Genomic DNA, 18,581 nt, shown 5'->3' on the forward strand with positions numbered 1-18,581 from the left:
TGCAATTAATGGGCCGCTTGTTATCCTTTATATAATACCTTTTTCTCCAATGAGCTCAAGGTGGTTCTCCCCTCTCCTTGTTTAATCCCCACAACGACCCTGTGAAGTAGGTTAGGCTGAAAGGTGAGCTACATGGCCAAGTGGAGATTTGAACCCTAGTCTCCCAGGTCCTAATCTAGATTCTGGTAGGTAGCAACCAGACTTAACATGGACACTGGTACCAGAGCCTGCAATAAATCCAGATGCCAACTTTGCTGCCACGTACACCCAGACAACACCATCGCTGGACCCAACATCATCAAACATACCATCTCAGGACTATTTAATTGCTCGTCTTCTAACACTGCGTATGCCATCAAATGCCAACAGTGCCCTTCAGCTCTCTATATTGGACAAACAGGCCAATCCCTACGCCAAAGGATAAATGGACATAAATCTGACATCAGGAATCACAGGGCAGAGAAGCCAGTAGGAGAACACTTCAATCTTCCAGGACATTCAATACAGGATCTCAAAGCAGCTGTCTTGTTACAAAAGAATTTCAGAAATAGACTCGAAAGAAAAGTTGCTGAATTACAACTTATTACTAAACTGAAAACTATGGAGAGACCTCGTCTGAATAGAGATATTGGATTCTTGTCTCATTACATATGCTAAAGCTTTTTGGTCATCTGCATACTATCCCTTGCTTTTTCCTGTAGGACTAATTGCAGTCGTTAACAGTCGTCAACAGGTTTACCATACCCATTCAGCCAATCACCCATTCCCACTACCCTTCTGATACACTACCCTACTATATATAAGGGTCTGGTGACTTCCGTTTCAGTGTATCTGAAGAAGTGTGTATGCACACGAAAGCTCATACCAAGGACAAACTTAGTTGGTCTCTAAGGTGCTACTGGATAATTTTTTAATTTAGGTCCTACTCTGACACTCTAACCACTACACCACACTGGCACCAAGGAAGGAAGCGAAGGGAACAGGGGATTAAAAAAGGGATGGGCCCTCCAGATGGAGGGAGAGCTTAAAGATCACTGCACACTGTTTTGAAGACCTGCATAGAAAGGCTGGCGGTCGAATGGGCTGGCGGTTGTTTAGCATCTTTCTATCCCAGCCTGGTCTCACCTTGCTGGTCTAAGCTCAAGGGCCGCTTGCTCTGCAACACTCCCAAAAGCAAATTGCTGACGTCTCGCACGGTGCTCACCAAACCGCTAAGGAAAAGCTGCCAGCTCTCCGCCTGCTCTGGCTTCAACATTGAGGCTGACACCTCTGGGACCTCCAGCAGGCATTGCCTCAGAGCAGAAATCACCCCTGCTGGGACAAAGCACGCTGGTTAAGGCAACGTCCGCACATACAAAATCCTGCTATGGCTTATTTTATGACTACGTCTTAAAATAGGGGAAACAGGGTATATTTAATGCAGTATGATACCACTTTCAACAGTCATGGCTTCTTCTCCCCCCCCCCCCCCGAGAATCCTGTAAAGAGTGGCTTAATAGATCTGTCTCCTTCCCCAGGGGACTCTGGGAACTGTAGTTCTGTGAAGGGAAGAGGGGACTCCGAAGAACTCTCAGCAGTCTAAACAAACCACACTTCCCAGGATCCTTTGCAAGAAGCCATGACTGTTGAACGTGGTACAACACCGCTTTGAATGTCTAGTGCAAATGGAGTCAAAGAGCCCCCCACAACCGTCAGTTAATATTCCATGCCCCTCATGAGTTCTGGGAGGGGGGGGGTCTGTTCTCCACAGGGGTCTTTCCCCTTAAGTTTTTTTCTTTTGTACGCAGAAGTTTTCCCACAGTATTTTCACATCAGGCCTGTGAGGTATAGCCTATGAGAGATGACTAGCCCAAGGTTTTTCAGTGATCTTCGTGGCCCAGTGAGGAAATTGTTATTACTGGTAGTAACAGTAATGCATAAAAAGCAATGAAAATGATGTTTGTTTGTTTTTAAAATTTTAAAAGCAAGCCAAATATTAGGACAACTTCTCATTCCAACATTGCCAGAAACAATGGGTTGCATCCAACAATAGCCTTACTCAAAGTAGACTCATTGAAATGAACGTGGATAACTTAGGTCCATTAATTACTCTGAGTAAAATTTACATGGCTGCAACCGAGTATGTTTCAGCCACCCAATGCCTGGGTGAAAAGGAATGTTTTAAGAAATCCCTTCCAAAGGATAATAAGGAGAGGGATCAAGCACAGCTCGCTGGTGAGATCATTCCATAAACAGGGAACCACCACAGAGAAGGCCCTGTTGCAACCCCTCCCTCCCTCCCTCTGTTCCCAAGCAATCCTACCCTGTTTCAAGCAAACCCCCAGCCCCCAAGGCGCTGACCATGTATTGGTGAGGTGTGGGCTGCTAGTAACAAGTTGTGGACAGCCCTGGCGAAATGTGTCTGCAGCACACCAAGGAGATGCTTGAGGAAGGCCTGGTAGAGATCTTCCTTTGCCCCCGGCAACATTCGTTTCAACGCAAGACTGTCTGTTCTGGTGGAGGAAAAACAGTGAAGGTAGTTAGAAGAGGAAAAGGAGCAGCTGTTCCTTCAAAAACTAAAGTACAGCCGTACCTTGGTTTTCAACCGCCTTGGGAGCCGAACTCTTTGGCTCCCAAATGATCGGAAACCAGAAGTGATTGTTTTCGAACGTTCTTTTGGAAGCCGGCCGGCCGGCAGGGCTTCCGCAGCTTCTGACTGGCTGCAGGATCTTCCTACAGCCAATCAGAAGCCACACCTTGGTTTCCTAATGTTTTGGAAGTCGAGCAGACTTCTGGAACAGATTCCGTTTGACTTCCAAGGTACGTCTGTATTCTAGACAAGGAGAGGCTGAGTAACAAACAAAAGTATAACTCCAAACAGGGATGGGGCAGCCATAGACTGGGAAACAAACTTACAGGCCTCTCTGGCCTTCAGACCACACTAGGGCTGGGCGGTATCTGGTTTTGAACACTGCATGCTAAACATTGTGAGATACCAATATATCACAATGTCTGAAATAAGGATGGAGCTATGGAGTTATGCATTGGCTGGTTCATATTGTGATTTTTGCATAGCGCGCGCACACACACATCATGATTCAAGATATATTGCCGGCTCAAAAATTACAAAACCGATATCACGAAACCGATATGGATTTCAGTTTGGGACGATATTATGGATATATCGCCCAACCCTTGTCCAACACATCCTCCTGAGGCAGACTCCTTCATAGCTCTCCCAAACGGACGTTAAATTCTGTAAAAGGCTCAGATGGTCATAAACAAAAAGGGTTCAGAGAACAAATATTCTACTTCTGGAGGACGGCTTTCATCAGCACCGCTCCTGCTTCCGCCTCTGGGACTCTAGGGCTGCACATGGCTTCCTGCGCCAGTTCGAAGAGAGCCACAGCAATGGATTCTGGGAAAGCAGGTGGGAAGTAGCGGACGAGCAGCTCAGATGCCAGCTCACGGATCTGCAGTGGAAGAGGGGGGAGAGAGTAAAAGGAGGACAATGGGCAATGTTCAGAACACCGCTTGGCCTATGCACAAAGAAAGATGCTAGGTTCAAAATTCCTACTGTGCCAAAGGAAAATCACCAGACTCTGAAGCTGAGTGTATATCTTCTTCTTTTTTTTAGGATGGGGGGCACATCTGGATTTTTTAGCAAGTGCCACAGACCACCCCCTCTGGCCACTTATCAGTAAAGTCAGATCCAATAGCACTAATCTGAGCCTTGAAAAGCACATAGAGTTGGAAAAAGAAGCAGGACAGAGCATCACTTTCTCAACTTCCTCCTCCAGCTCTATGTGTTTTCCGTGCAAGAGAAGGTACCACTCTCACCACCCCATGATCAAGGGGCCAGTGAGCGGGTATGGGTGTTCAAGGCAAGACCTTGGTGGTGCCAGTGTGCCCCCAAGTGCTACTCTGGTGACTCCCCCCCACCCCCACCTGTAAATTCTTGCCATTCACAGTGTCATGGGAGGATGGGTGGACGACGCACCTCGTTCGTACTGTCCTGCAAGCAGCTCAGCAGTGCCAATGTGTTGTTTCTCGAGAAAAAGTCCCAGCAGCCCTTGCTTCTTGCCCAGCTCAGTAGCGCAGCCATATTGCCTGCAGAGTAGTACAGTGCGGGGGGCGTGTGTGTGTGGAGAAAGTAAGGTGAAGGGGGGGGGGGGAGAAACCACATGGACTATAACAGGAACAAAGCATTTTCCTCTTCCCTCTTTGCATGTTGGAGCCATTTACAAAGGGCTAAAGATCTGGTGCAAGACTAGACTGTTTGGGGTTGCTTTCTTGGGGTTCAGAAGCATTACTGCCTCTGGTAGTGGAGGTAAAGCACAGCCATCATGATCACGGATAGCTTTCCCCTCCACGAATTATCATAGAATAATAGAACTGTAGAGTTGGAAAGGGACCACAAGGGACATCTAGTCCATCCCCCTGCAACACAGAAATCTTTTGCTGAACGTGAGGCTCCAACCCACAATCCTGAGATTTGGAGTCTCGTGTTCTACCGACTGAGCTATCCCAGGAATTTGCCCAATTCTTTTTTTTCAGCTTTGCAGCCATCACCGCCTCTTTTGGGAGTGGATGCCACAGTTTTAACTGTACTGCATGAGTAAGTACTTTTTTCTTTATCTGCACGGAATAATTTTTATGAAATTAAATTAGATAACCAGGCTAGAGAAAGCTTTAAGAAACTCAAGTTCTCCAGAAAGGGGACAGAGGAGTGGGAGCAAATGCTCGAAATGGCTCTGTTTGGTTTCCGGCTCGCTTGGAGCTCTCCGTGGTCCTGAAACTTCTGCCAGGCATTGTTTCCCTGCCCCATGGAATGCCTGGACAGGGCTGGGCAGGTAGGAGAGCATAAAATAGAGAGGGAGAACCTGAGGTCCTCTAACCTGTTGTTGGACTCCAGCTCACATCACCCCTGACTATTTGGCCCTTCTGGTTGGGTCTGATGGGAACTGGAGCCCAAGAAACGTCCACAAGCCCATAGGCTCCCCATCAACATACGAGGAGGCTGCCCCTTCTTTCTCTCTGGGCTCCAGGTGTCCGTGCAGGTCTCCATGATGGCCGCCAGGAGAAGAAGGGCGGTTTTCCTCCTCTGGAAGTTGGAGCCCGACGTCAGGGAGGAGATGCAAAGCTGCAGCAGCCACTCGACGAAATCTAGGACGGGAGATAGATTTTTAATGAGGCGGTGTCAGGATGCTGTCAGCAGCTCCCGGCTGGTTGCAGGTAAAGTATAAAGACAAGGAAAAGTTTCTTACTGTCCTTTTTTATTTCAGTCTTTACAGAGAGAGGCTATAGAACCCAACCTCTTGGATAATGGCATTGTCCCGAGTGAATCGCCACCCCTGCCTCTCCCACTTCCTTGTGTCCTTTGTCTTTGAGCTCTTTGCTCTCCTACTTTTAAGGCTCACCTGATTCTGGGAGATGGTGGGTCTGGAATGCTTTCTATTGACGTGTCAGCCGGGTGTTGTTCCGGCTCTCCCATTATTTCCCAACCTTTCCCCTCATCTGCCTCTGAGCTGCGACCTCCCTCAAACCCCTGTTGTAAAGCTATACTGTCTTCCTTTTCCTCCTCCCCGGAAGGGTCAGGATGGGGAGGTGGTTTCCACCATTCCTCCTCCTCTGTCCAGCCCAACAGGCAGGGACACAGGAGTGCTCGGAAGGCATCAGGAGAAGGAAGCAAAGGAGAAAAGCACCACATCACAAACACTGGTGTCCCTTCTCGGGCAGAGGGCAGCCTAAGAAAAGAGGGTGGCAATTATTTTACAGGCAACTCCTCACTTACGTGGGGGTTACATTCCAGCCCGCCACACGCAGGAGCGAAATGAGCTTCAAGTGAGGAGCACCCTCTAAACGCCCGCTTTTTACCTGCTCTTGTTGTAGAAAAAATTGGGCTTTGCTTTTGCAGCCCAACTCCCCAAGAGACTCTTGAGTCCCCTAAGTCCATAATTGGTCAGAGAAGAATGGATGGAAGCTGGAGCCAGTAGAAGGCAAGCAAAGGAAGATCTTCATTTTCCTGTTTCAACAGAGTTCTCCCCCACTTCGCAAGGAGGTGAGGATTCAGAACAAAGGCGTTCAAGAACTTTATAAAACTTTAGAAATTGCCCGGCCCCTTAGCCAAAGACCACCTTTATAACACCCTCCATTCTCTTTTTCTTTTCTATAGTACCTTTGCCTCCAGATTGCCAGAAAGAGCAGGGAACAGCACATTCGAGCCAGTTGCAATTCAGCCTCCTGCCCAACAGCTGTGGAGCGGGGTAGCGCAGCAGCAGCAGCAGCAGCAAGAGCTCCCATATGCCATTTTGGAGCCCATACGGTGTTAGTTTGTTTTTTTAAGCCCTTTAAGCCTTTATTTCTGGACTCTTTGGGCTCCAGGGAGGGTCTCCTCACAAACCACAGGGACTTTTCAGCTTTATCCCGCCACTTCTGGGATGGAACTGAATTATTTACTGATTTCACGGCACCAATCGCACGCAAATTGGGAGTTGCCTGTATTTAAAAACTTGAGAAGAGCAGGGGGCCCATTCGGTCTGGCACCCAGTTCTTACAATAGGTGTGTGGAGGAATGGGTCAACTCACCCACGGCTTGCCCCAAAGCCGTTTCCGGATCCTTCCCGCCGCAGCGTTCCTTCTTGTCCGATTCCTGCTTCCGTAGCAGGGCAAGAGAGCTGTCCCTCAGCCTGACCAGGGCCTTCTTAACCATGGTTTGGAGGTGCTGCCGGAAGGACGAGGAATCGCAGTTCAAGCTCAGCGGCAAAGCTTCTTTCAGGAGCTGGGCCTCCGTCTCGGACAAGGCCTGGTTGGTCCTGGGGGCAGAGCAGAGGAGACTCAGCGCCGCCATGCGGACGTTCTCCTCCTTGGAGAAGAGGCAGGAGGGGAGCCTTTCGAGGGTCTCTGCGTTGGAGGGGAAGGCCCCTGAGATCGTCCTCTGGGCGTTCAGCAAGGCGACCCAGGCCCGCAGCTGAGAGGGCTCCCTGCTCCTAAAACTCTCGTCCAACAAAGAGTAAGAGGCGGGGAAAATTTGCAAGGTCCAGCCCAGGAGGTAGTTGGAGGCGTTGCTCTGGAGCGAAGGGGAGGGAGAGGTCAAGGCCCTGGAGAGAACCCCAAGCCAGCAGCGGCCCCACTCCCGAGCCAGCTCTTCCTCTGGGACCTGCTCCCGCCTCCCGGCCCAAACTCTGCGCTGCAGGCGGAGGATGGTTTTGTACAAATCGGAGGCGACAGGGCACAAGTGGTTGGTCGACAGGCAGTTCAAGAGATGCTGCGGGAGATCTTTGTAAGCATCCAGAACCTGAGCAGAGCGGAAGGGAAAATGCAGGAGATGTCAGGGGTCTTTACACAAACACAAGAGAAGGTCACCCAACTGCACGAAACGCAGGAAGCTGCCTTGTACTGAGCCAGGCCCTTGCTTAGTGCTGGCAAAAGAGAGAGTAAGATTCTAGTCCTCGTGATTCACAAGAAAGGGCTGGATTAAGGAGAAACAGGAGAAGCTGCTTTATACCGTCAGATCCTCGGTCCATCTGGCTTAATATTGTCTACTCTGACCAGCAGCAGCAGCTCTCCAGGGTTTCAGGCAAGGAATCTCTCCCAAGTCTACCTGGAGATGCTGAGGATTGAAGCTGGGACCTTCTGCATTCAAAGCAGGTGTTCTACCATAGCTGCCAAGTTATCCCTTTTTTAAAGGGAAATTCCCTTATGATGAATAGGCTTCCTCGTGAGAAAAGGGAAAACTTGGCAGCTATGGTTCTACCACTGAGCTACGCCCCACTGCTAAAGTCAATGGGACCTGTAAACACTGAAAGTGGTTATTGATTTAACTCAAATGTTTCCCAAACTTGGGTCTCCAGCCGTTTCTAAACTACAATTCTCATCGTTCCTGACCACGAGTCCTGCCAGCTAGGGATGATGGGAATTGTGGTCGAAAAACAGCTGGAGGACCCATGTTTGGCAAACATGGTTGCAACAATACAGTGGTACCTCAGAAGTCAAATGGAATCTGTTCCGGAAGTCCGTTTAGCTTCCAAAACGTTTGGAAACCAAGGCTCAGCTTCCAATTGGCTGCAGGAAGCCCCTGCAGCCAATCGGAAGCCGTGGAAGTCATTCGAAAACCGGAACAATCACTTCTGGTTTTTGATCGTTCGGGAGCCGAAACGTTCGACTCCCAAGGTGTTTGAAAACCAAGGTATGACCATACAATCTGTTACAGCACTGGTGCATAGAAACACACAGGTGAAATAGTCTCGTATTTTGGCACATATGAAAAAAAGGGGGGAAAAGAAAGGTTTTGATGGGTTTTGTTTTTACGAAATTAACAAAGAGGGCAATTTCCATCTCTTGCTACCTGACCCTTTTGTTTTCAGAGTATTATGGGCTGAGCTCCACACTCACACACCAATGTCCCGTCCCGTCCCCCTTACCTTTTCAGGACCCAGGTAGGGCAGAACCGAAATGAGAGGAAAATACCGGGCTCTGGCCTGCCAGGGCATAAGGATGACTCTCTGGAGGAACTGCCCATAGAGGGGTCTCTCCGGGTCCACAAAGCGATCACACTCTAAGCTGTAGATCTCTAGGAGGAGCTGGAAGGAGCTGTGGATGAAATCAGACACCCCTTCCACCTGAACAGTGTGGGCAGAGGAGGGGTGGGAAAGTAACATTATTACATATGTACAAATCATAGAATCACAGGGTTGGAAGGCACCGCGAGGGTCATCTAGTCCAGGTTAAATGAAAAAGGTACCATTACCGGGCTCTCTGCATTGTTCCAGAGGAACTGGGTCAGTCTCTCGAGAAGTCTAGACTGGTCTGCCAGCACCCGGCTCCTCTGCCCTTCCCAGATCTCCTCCAGACTTTCTCGGACACGTCGAAGCCACAGAGAAAACACTGCAAACAGAGGCCCAGGCTAATCACACCAATGACTACCAATCCCTCGTTCTGCATTCACAATGCTTTAAAAGCAGGAGTGGCGCTCTGGATGTTGCTGCGACTCCAGCTCCCATCAGACACAGTGGGCCTAGCCAGTGGGGGATGGGAGTTCAGAAAACTCTGGCGGGTCACAGGTTCTCCAATGGCCTCAGCCCAGTAGACCTGAAGGAGCGTCTCCCACCCCACTGTTCAGCCCGGACATTGAGGTCCAGTTCTGAGGACCTTCTGGCAGCTCCCTCCCTGCAAGAAGTGAAGTTACAGGGAACCAGGCAGAGGGCCTTCTCGGTAGTGGTGCCCGCCCTGTGGAACGCCCTCCCATCAGATGTCATGGAAATTAACAACTCTCTGACTTTTAGAAGACATCTGAAGGCAGCCGTGTTTAGGGAAGGTTGTGATAAATTGTAGTGTTGCAGCACATGGAAACGCCGGTAGGGCTGTGCAGGAACTAGGAAGCTGCTGCCAGTCAGTGCAGGAAATGTGGGTCTAGACAGACCAACCATACAGGAAAGGAAGCTACTTTGTCAGCTTGCATATTATCGCCCTCTGCTGGGCTCATATGCATATTACACTTTGAAATTTTGTTTGCAATTTAGGCCCCATCTTCACTATGCTTTGAAAGCCGCATCATGCCACTTTAACCAGTCATGCCTTTCCCCAAAGAATCCTGGGAACTGTAGTTTACTGAGGGTGCTGAGAGTTGTTAGGAGACCCCCTGTTCCTCTGACAGAGCTGGTTTAACGCTCAACCGCTCTTCCTAGAGGATGTAAAAAGGTAAAGGGACCCCTGACCATTAGGTCCAGTCGTGACCGACTCTGGGGTTGCGGTGCTCATCTCGCTTTATTGGCCGAGGGAGCCGGCGTACAGCTTCCAGGTCATGTGGCCAGCATGACAAAGCAGCTTCTGGCAAACCAGAGCAGCGCACAGAAACACAGTTTACCTTCCCGCTGTAGCGGTTCCTATTTATCTACTTGCATTTTGATGTGCTTTCGAACTGCTAGGTTGGCAGGAGCTGGGACCAAGCAACGGGAGCTCACCCCGTCACAGGGATTCGAACCGCCGACCTTCTGATCAGCAAGCCCTAGGCTCAGTGGTTTAACCACAGTGCCACCTGGGTCCCTTAAAGTGGGCCATAAATCCTTAGACCCCTGCAGCCAATCTTCAATGGCTGCCCAGCAGGCTCCCCAGCTCGCTCTGCAAAGCTTCTTCTTGTTCGGACCCAGCAGAGTTTCAGCGCAGCTGGAACGATGGCAGTCTGTGTCTTCAATAAAACAAACTCAACTCCGTTGCTTCTAGTCTAACTCACCTTTATTACAGAAGCATAAAAGAAACAGCAAAACCAACACAAGCTAGCTGCATGTTTGCAGCTCTTATCTCTAGCACTCTCTCCTACAGAAACTCATACTCGGGACTCTCAGACTCAAAACCGAAACTGAACTCTGAAACAAAGGAAACTGCACAGATCACTTGTGGGCAGACACCCAGAGAATCAGAACACCTCCAGAGTGTTTTAACTCTGTGTTCACCAGAATCCCAGCTTTTAATGTTTGATGTTTTAGCGTGTTTTTAATACTGTGTTGGGAGCCACCCAGAGTGGCTGGGGAAATCCAGCCAGATGGGCGGGGTATAAATAATAAAGTTTTTTATTATTATTATTATTAGACTCAGATGGTTCTTTCCTGGTTGAGGACTCCTTTGGCTGCGACCACCTGAATTGGATAGATGACTTCAGGGCAAACCACCTACCTTGGAAGCAGTAGTAATCTGGCTCTTCCATTAGGACCAAAAGAGCTGGGAACAGGACATCCAGCAACAGACAAGCCTGCGGAAGAGGGTATTAGGGCTGTGATTTAGCTGCATTGCAGGCGGTTGGATGAGATGGGCCCCTTCCCAACTCTACACTCCTATGATTCTATAGGGGGGAAATGGTGTGTAGGGCGGGAGGAAGCAACCACAGTATATTTTTTCAGGACCAGTATTACAAAATGCCAAGAAAAACCATGCATCTCTCTCAGGGAAGGAGGCAGAAAAAAGCCTCGAAATGAGAAAAAACACAGGGCATTTTAAGAACAAGATGGTCTTTTTTTTATTTATCTTAATTATTATTACATTTACACCCCACACCGTTCCTGCAAAGTGGCATCCACACAGTTCTCCCTCCCTTTATTTCATCCTGGCAACAACCCTGAGAGGTAGGCTAGGCCAGTGTTTCCCAACCTTGTGCCTCCAGATGTTTTCAGACTACAATTCCCATCATTCCTGACCACTGGTCTTGCTAGCTAGGGATGATGGGAGTTGTAGTCCAAAAACATCTGGAGGCACAAGGTTGGGAAACACTGGGCTAGGCTAAGAGGCAGTGAAAGAGCCCTCTTCTTCCCAAGCTGAGAGGGAAAATGGTGAAAACAGGTTCTTTATGGACAGAATGATTTTTGCAGCTGTTGTTAAAGTGGCAAAACAGTGAAGCACAGGGTGGAGGGATCTGAAATAACAATTGGATATCAGCTCTACCCAAGGCATGAAGGAGAAGTAAAAGATAGACATAATATTTTACAAGGACAGGAAGAAACACCATGGACAGGATAACTGCCACACACAGGTAGAGCAAGGATATAGTTTGAGTGCCTCACTTGTAGTTTTAGAAATCATTTAATGTGTCAACACAAATAGAAGTTGTTAATATTGCAGTTGTTGTATAAGGGATCGTTATTTTTACACAGAATGTAAATGAAGTTAATAAGATTTTGGAACGCAGAAATAAAAGAAAACCATCAAACCACCAATTCTAGCATGTGGGGTGGGGGGGCGCCAAAATTATACAATTCGGTATTTGAATGATTGGTATTAGTAATTCTAATATAATTTGGTATTGTTATAATGAGGCTATTATTGGACTGTAATTGAAAAATTAATAAAAATTATTATCAAAAAGATACAACAAAATGATAGCATAGTTAAGATACAACAGAATCACTCTATGGTGTTTGGGGCTGGTTAAAACTAGCCCCATTGTCTTGCATGGAGTAGACACAGTAACGCTGCTATTAATATCTGCAGGATTTAAATAAGCAACATGACTTTTTTTCATTATACACCATTAGAATCCATGATATACCCAGCCAATGTATATGGTATATAACGCTGGCCTCCCTGCCCTAGACTCTTCCTTGCCACTGCAGAGGTTGCTGGCCTTAACTCTCCCAAGACGGACCACCCTTGCCCTGAGCGCCTGACACTTACCAAATTTTGCCTCTGGGTTTATGGAAGAGCAGAAGTTCTTTCCTCAAGCCTACCTCTTGCGTGGTATCATCCAGCCGGCAGCTCAGGACCTCCTTCTTGCAACAGGCTAACAAGCCCCGGGTGAGTACCACCCTTTCCAGTCCGTCTGGGCTCCAAGGAGTTCGGGGAACACGGAGCGTGCCAAACCAGCATTCTCCTGGTCACGGAAAGAAATTTCTCCAGTCAGTCAAAGGAATGTGTCCTCACGTCGGCTCAGATCCACAGAACGGCATTTCCATCTCGTTTAACTTTTAATTTGCACGCCGCCTTTCTGTATACACAAGGCGTTCTACAAGCTGAAGGAACCGAAAAAGGTCACGCGACTCAGAACGATCTGACCCACGACAAAAACGTCGTAATAAAACGCATAACTTTAAAATAAATGACATATCAAATAAAGTAATATTCAATAATCCACTACGGTAGAATGTAACAGTATACAATAAAATCAAATATCAGCAAATTAAAGAGAAACGCACGTCGCAGCGCATGAAATAACACAATACAAGCTGAGAAGCAAAATAATATAAGATTATTTAAAAAAAAAATATCCCTGAACTCCTCTCTTCCCAGCTGCTTCTGCTGTTTCTAGAGTCATGGTCTGGGAAAGGCTCTTCGGGCTGGGGCAAGAAAGGTGGGAAAAGCCATTGCCTGGTGTCCAGCACAAAGTCTCTCTCCCCAGCATTATCTGTGCTGGGTTCCTGCGCCATTAACAAGGTGATTTGACCAAGGCTATATTCACAAGGCAGGCTGTTCTGTTCCCCTGACATCCCCCTAACTAACCGATGTGAAAGCCACTTCCGGAAACAGAGCATCAGGAGGCTGTCAGCAGCTCCCGGCTGGTTGCCCAGGAAAAGTATGGTTTCTTACCATCCTTTTTTATTTCAATATTACAGAGAGAGGCTAGAGAACCCAGCCTCTTGGATAATAGCGTTGTCCCGAGTCTCTACCCCCGTCTTTCCCACTTCCTCATTCATCTCCTCTACGGGTGCTGCTATGTGCCCTGTCTTTGAGCTCTTTGCTCTCCTACTTTTAAGGCTCACCGGGTTCTGAGAGATGGTGGGTCTAGAATGCTTTCTAGTGACGACGTGTCAGCCGGGTGTTGTTCCAACTCTCCCATGATTTCCCAGCTTTTCCCCTCATCTGCCTGAGCTGTGACCTTCCTTACACCCCTGTTGTCCACCTATACTGTCTTCCTCTTCCCCCTCCCTGGAATGGTCAGGATGGGGAGGCGGTCTCCACCATTCCTCCTCCTCTGCCTGGACCCTGACACTTAGTGGAATATGACGCACATTTACTGCTCCTTTCTGCATTCATTGCAAACATTAACATTTCTTTTTTTTCTGGAAGCAAATACAGAAACAAGCGCTAAACACATTTGATTTACAGAAGACACTTGGGAGATTCATTTGCAGTCAAACAGATTGAGACCAGCTAGCAGGAGCACAAGCCGAAACGCAGAGCAATTTGTGCAGCAAGGAAAGCGACATCTGAACGCACCTTGATGGCCGGCTGCTTTAGCATCTTGTCTCTGCGCAACAGAGCAACCACCGAGGTCCAGAAGTTGATAGAGACCCAGGACAGCCATGGCTCCTCTCTGGGGCTCTGGCGCTGTGTTGACCAACATGCTCACAGCAGTAGCAGCCAGCAGCCGAGTGTCCTTGCAGGTTTCCTATGGAGAAGGTAAACCCCGTGAACAAGAATGGTTTCTCGGACCAAAGCTCACAATTTGAAAAAGATCTTATACAAAATAAAGAAAAACCTTTTTTTATCTAAAATGTGCAATCTGTTATTAGACTGGGAAACGAAAGATGCAGGATTTTTATCCTGGGTTTATTTTTAGATCTCGTACTGAACAGCTTTGATTTATTTTATGTCGAGAAAGTTGATGAATGATGAATTTCTATATATAGGATATTTTAGGATATATATTCATTGAAATATGGGGAAGCAGTATTGTAATATAGCACTTGATGAACCTGAGAGAGAGATGAGTGGAAGTCAAATAGGAGGGGAGGAGATAAAGGGAAACAATTAAAGGGGATTAGAGGTGGAGAGTACTTAGAGTACCATGTTTATAATAATTTTGGGTTTGAATGACTAAAGGATTTTTGTCTGTATTTTCTTTTTCATTTTTTTTCTTTTCTTTTTCTCTTTTTCTTTTGTTCTGTTTTTACTCGTAATTCTTTTAGGGTTACGGGTATCACAATTTAAGTTGGATTTAAGTTGAATGTATGAATTTAACTTTATATCCTTATTGTCAGTATGGTTATTATTTGATTCTTTTTTATTATATATGATTTTGTATGTTGTTATTATTATTATTTCAAGTGTGTGTATGTGTTTATGTGTGTGTTTATTTTAATTTGAATTTCAATAAAGTTTTTTTTTTTTATTTTTAAAAAGGGAAACGAAAGACGAGCTTGTCAAAGCCACTGGGCAATAGATATAGGACATAATATAGTTTTTAGTCTCTGGGGGGGAAAACTTTGGATGAGCGATCTGAAGTACAGCATGTTACTCCTTGAAGGAGAACTGAACTACTTGAAAATGATTTGCAGATGGTATTTAACTCCGAGTAGGCTTGCTAAGATGTATAAGACTGAATCAGATTAGTGCTGGAGATGCAATGCAGTTGAGAGTACAGTGGTACCTCTACTTACGAATTTAATGCGTTCCGAACGCACATTTGTAAGTCAAAAAAAATGGTAAGTCGAATCCCATAGGAATGCATTGGGAGAAAAAATTCGTAAGTAGAAGCAACCCTATCTAAAAATTTGTTATCTAAACCGGATCCAAGATGGCGGACAGAGCTCCGTTCGTAAGTAGAAACATTCGTAAGTAGAGTTATTCGTAAGTAGAGGTGCCACTGTATGTTCTTTCATATGTGGTGGACCTGTAAAAGGGTAAAGGAGTATTGGGAAATAATTTATAATGAGTATTGGGAAATAATTTATAATGAATTGAAAAAAATGTTTAAAAGCACTTTTCCAAAAAACAAACAAACAGAGTCCTTTTTGTTGGGGATAATTCAGACAGAAATTCCCAGGTGTCAACAAAGGTTATTTATGTATGGCACCACTGCGGCCCGTGCTTTGTTAGCCCCAAAATGGAAAGCGAGCGAGGTCCCAACTAAAGAAGAATGGCAACTTAAACTGGTGGAATATGCGAAGCTTGCGGACCTAACATACAGAATAAGAGAACAAGAAGAACATACGCTTAAAGAAGATTGGAAAATGTTTATTGAATGTATGGGAGGATTTTAGTTTATTTATTTATTGAATTTATATACCGCCCTATACCCAGGGGTCTCTGGGTGGTTCACAGAATAACCATTGAAAACGTTGGCAGCAGTAAGATAAATTCAACAGTGTAAATAAGTTTTGACGGATGCAATAATGGAATACTAAATGGTTTAGTTTATGTAAAATATGCAGGGATTTATGTTATGCAAAATGAACCATGGAAAGAGAAGAAGGGAAGTCACTGATATTTTAAGGTTGTTTAAATGAATATTCTAAATTGTAAAACATAAAGTTTAATAAAAATTAGATACAGTGGTACCTCGGTTCGACCGTCACAGAAGTTTTGGTTTTCAAACGCCGAAAATCCGGAAGTAAATGCTTCCGTTTTCAAATGCGCCTCGGAAGTCGAACAGCTTCCTCTGCATGGATTACGTTCGAAAACCGAGGTACCACTGTATATAAAACGAGAATTTCTTGTCTACTCCTTCTTTTACAGATATAGCCAAACAACTTTTAGAATTGCAGACTTGAGGGAGGGGATTTTTAAATGCTCCCTAATCCTGCACTTACTTGATGCAGAGGTAAAGGGGTTGTAGCCAACTAAATCCCACTCAGAGTAGACCCAATGCCATTAACGGACATAAGTATGCATTTACTACATTTATATCTCACCTTTCCCTCCAAGGTGCTCAAGGCGGCATACATAATTCTCTCCCTCCTTGTTTAACCCCCACAACAACCCTGTGAAGTAAGTTAAAAAGGCTGTGACTGGCCCCAAGGTCACCCAATGAACTTTTTCATGGCCAAGCGGGGATTTGAACCCTTTAGGGGTTAGGACTTTAAACCTAAGACGCTGGCAAATTAGCAAGGTCATGTGATTTGAGTTGTTGAGTCGTTAAGTTGTTAAGATGCTCAGTATATATAGAGCGTTTGTTTTGTTTGCCTGTGGGGTGTGAAGCAGTCATGTCTGAAAGCTCTGGAGGTGTTTCTGTTATTTTTCTGCAATAAAACTGTCTTCGAAAGTTGGGCTTCCGTGAGTAGTCACTGCAAAGCTACAAGGCTTTTGCTACCACAACAAGAATCCAGCTGCTGTGCTTAATGCTCTGCAAATAGAACTGTTCCTGGTCTGTACAGCGCAGTGCAAGCGTTTTACTGGACCAGAGCAGCAAACCTCTTAGTCTCCCAGATCTTAATCTAAACTCTAACCACTGCACCATGCAGGTAGTGTGTATTGACTGATGTTTTCCATTATACTGCCTTGTAACGCTCCCTGATTTTATTTATTTTTATGTACATGGATTATTGTTGAAGTATTTTATTGTATGAATCATGTGACACGGTTCTATTGAAGGGTGTGTGTAAAGCACACCTTGATTGACAAGGGAGAATAAGTGGGCGTACCTCTTTACCCTGGCCTGTCGACAACCAAGATCTAGGTTGGCATGACAGGTCTCTGTTCCCATGATTGCAGTTTTCCCTTTTTTTAATACCAAATTTTTAAATTCAGTATTAAACCCACCCTGAGACCTGCGTGTGAAAGGCAGGTAACAACGACGTTTTATTTCGGTTTGGTTTTTTTTAAAAAAGGAGACCGCACAGGACTAAAAGCCAGACCGGTTCATAAACAGGCACCTTTCCCACAATGCTTTGCAGCAGAGAGCTCAAAATCCTTTGAAGGGTTTTGCTGTTCTCGGTTCCTTCCCACGCAAGGGGCAAAATCTCAAGGGGCATCCACTTGAAAAGCTGCAGGCACACCTAGAGAGGGAACAGAGAGCATAAAGCGTATCAGGATGGCTCGTTTGCTTCTGCTCAATCCAATCCATACTGAACTCTGAAGTCAACCCTGCTGTGCTCAATGGGGCTTGGAACCCAGGTAACGGGATGCAGAAGATCACAGGCTAGGTTTCTCATTAGCAGGGCCCTAATTTGGCACGGGAGGCTGCTTCTCCACCAACACCTCAACCACCTACCCAACACATGACGTCATAAGTGACTGCCATGGCAGAACCGGGAGCCTTGAAAGCGTGTTCCTAAATATTCATTGGCAAGCAGGGCTTGCTGTCACTGCTGAAAGCGACATCAAGCCCTGCTTGGATCGACCTCAATCTTCCTTCGCAACGTGGCAGGACAGGTTTGCAGGGGAACTTGGCTGGAAAAAGTTCTCCGTGCCCTTGAATCAGATTCGCCGAGTTTTAATTTTTTCGTTTTTCTGCCCCTGCCATGTGTCACTTGGTTTGCTTGCCCGAGTCAACTAGAGCTGTCGTCTGTCATATGAACGCTTTATGCTCTGAAAGGGACGTACTGCGTCGATGGAGGAGGGTGGGAGGTCTGGTGCTTCAAGGCCCTGGATGAGTGCTCAGGGCTGTAAGAATTCCAACCACGGTACCTTTTCCCATCATATCAACACACTGAATTAGCAGCAGGTGCCACAGCGAGCAGAATTAGGCCTCGTATGCACTATACATTTAAAGCAGCGTCATGCCACTTTCAACAGCCATGGCTTCCCCCAAAGGATCCTGGCAACTGGGGTTTGTTCAGGGTGCTGAGAGTTTGTTAGAAAGCCCCTATTACCCCGCAGAGAGTGGAAATTCCCAGAGTTCCCTGGGAAGAGGGGCTGATTGCTAAACCTTTGCTGATCAAGGCTATAGTTCTCTAACTGATCCGTGGCTGTGGCTCAATGGCAGAGCACCTGCTTTGCATGCAGAAGGTCCTAGGTTCTATCCCCAGAATCTCCAGCTTGGGCTGGGAGGGTATGAAAAGCTGGAGAGGAGCTGCCAGAGAGTGTAGACTGACATTTTTTTCAGCCTGGGGTCCCCAGATGTTGTTGGGCTACCCTGTCCATTGGGCCAAGCTAGGTAGGGATTATGGAAGTTGTCGTCCACAGTATCTGAGGGCCCAAGGTATAGACAGCTACATCCAGGCGCGGTGCTAGGGCTTTTTGCGCCCTAAGCAAAACACTTTCTGGCGCCCCCCGGGCGCATGCGTCATGACGCATGCACGCCCCAGCGCGCCTGCGGAGCTTTGCGTGGGGAGTGGGAGGCTGAGGCCGCCTCAACTGAACAGCTGAGAGGTGCAGCGAGGTGGCCTCAGGCTCACGCTCCCCCTGCGCGCCTCCGGAGCTTCGCGCCCAGAGCGCGAGCTTGGGGCCGCCTCGCC

General features: G+C 46.9%; 1 protein-coding gene across 7 annotated transcripts in view; it reads right to left on the reverse strand.

Moving 5' to 3' along the window:
- LOC118075975 (tRNA (32-2'-O)-methyltransferase regulator THADA-like) overlaps positions 1 to 18,581 on the reverse strand; it is a 64,039-nt gene that overhangs the window by 37,952 nt on the left and 7,506 nt on the right. For 5 of the 7 annotated variants that reach the window (XM_060269407.1, XM_060269408.1, XM_060269406.1 and 2 more), the window contains 12 exons: positions 17,058 to 17,180; positions 13,681 to 13,852; positions 12,195 to 12,337; positions 10,651 to 10,726; positions 8,729 to 8,865; positions 8,403 to 8,600; positions 6,568 to 7,276; positions 4,993 to 5,145; positions 3,980 to 4,089; positions 3,292 to 3,452; positions 2,341 to 2,492; positions 1,126 to 1,311 (listed from right to left, as the gene is read on the reverse strand). In XM_060269407.1, coding sequence (XP_060125390.1) covers positions 1,126 to 1,311; positions 2,341 to 2,492; positions 3,292 to 3,452; positions 3,980 to 4,089; positions 4,993 to 5,145; positions 6,568 to 7,276; positions 8,403 to 8,600; positions 8,729 to 8,865; positions 10,651 to 10,726; positions 12,195 to 12,337; positions 13,681 to 13,852; positions 17,058 to 17,180 — 2,320 coding nt within the window. Of the gene's footprint in view, positions 1 to 1,125; positions 1,312 to 2,340; positions 2,493 to 3,291; positions 3,453 to 3,979; positions 4,090 to 4,992; positions 5,146 to 6,567; positions 7,277 to 8,402; positions 8,601 to 8,728; positions 8,866 to 10,650; positions 10,727 to 12,194; positions 12,338 to 13,680; positions 13,853 to 15,744; positions 16,961 to 17,057; positions 17,181 to 18,581 lie in introns of those variants that run through there. The other 2 variants (XM_060269410.1, XM_060269411.1) reach the window with 2 other exon arrangements.

This window comes from Zootoca vivipara, chromosome 17 (assembly GCF_963506605.1).
Source record: "Zootoca vivipara chromosome 17, rZooViv1.1, whole genome shotgun sequence".
NCBI lineage: Eukaryota > Metazoa > Chordata > Lepidosauria > Squamata > Lacertidae > Zootoca > Zootoca vivipara.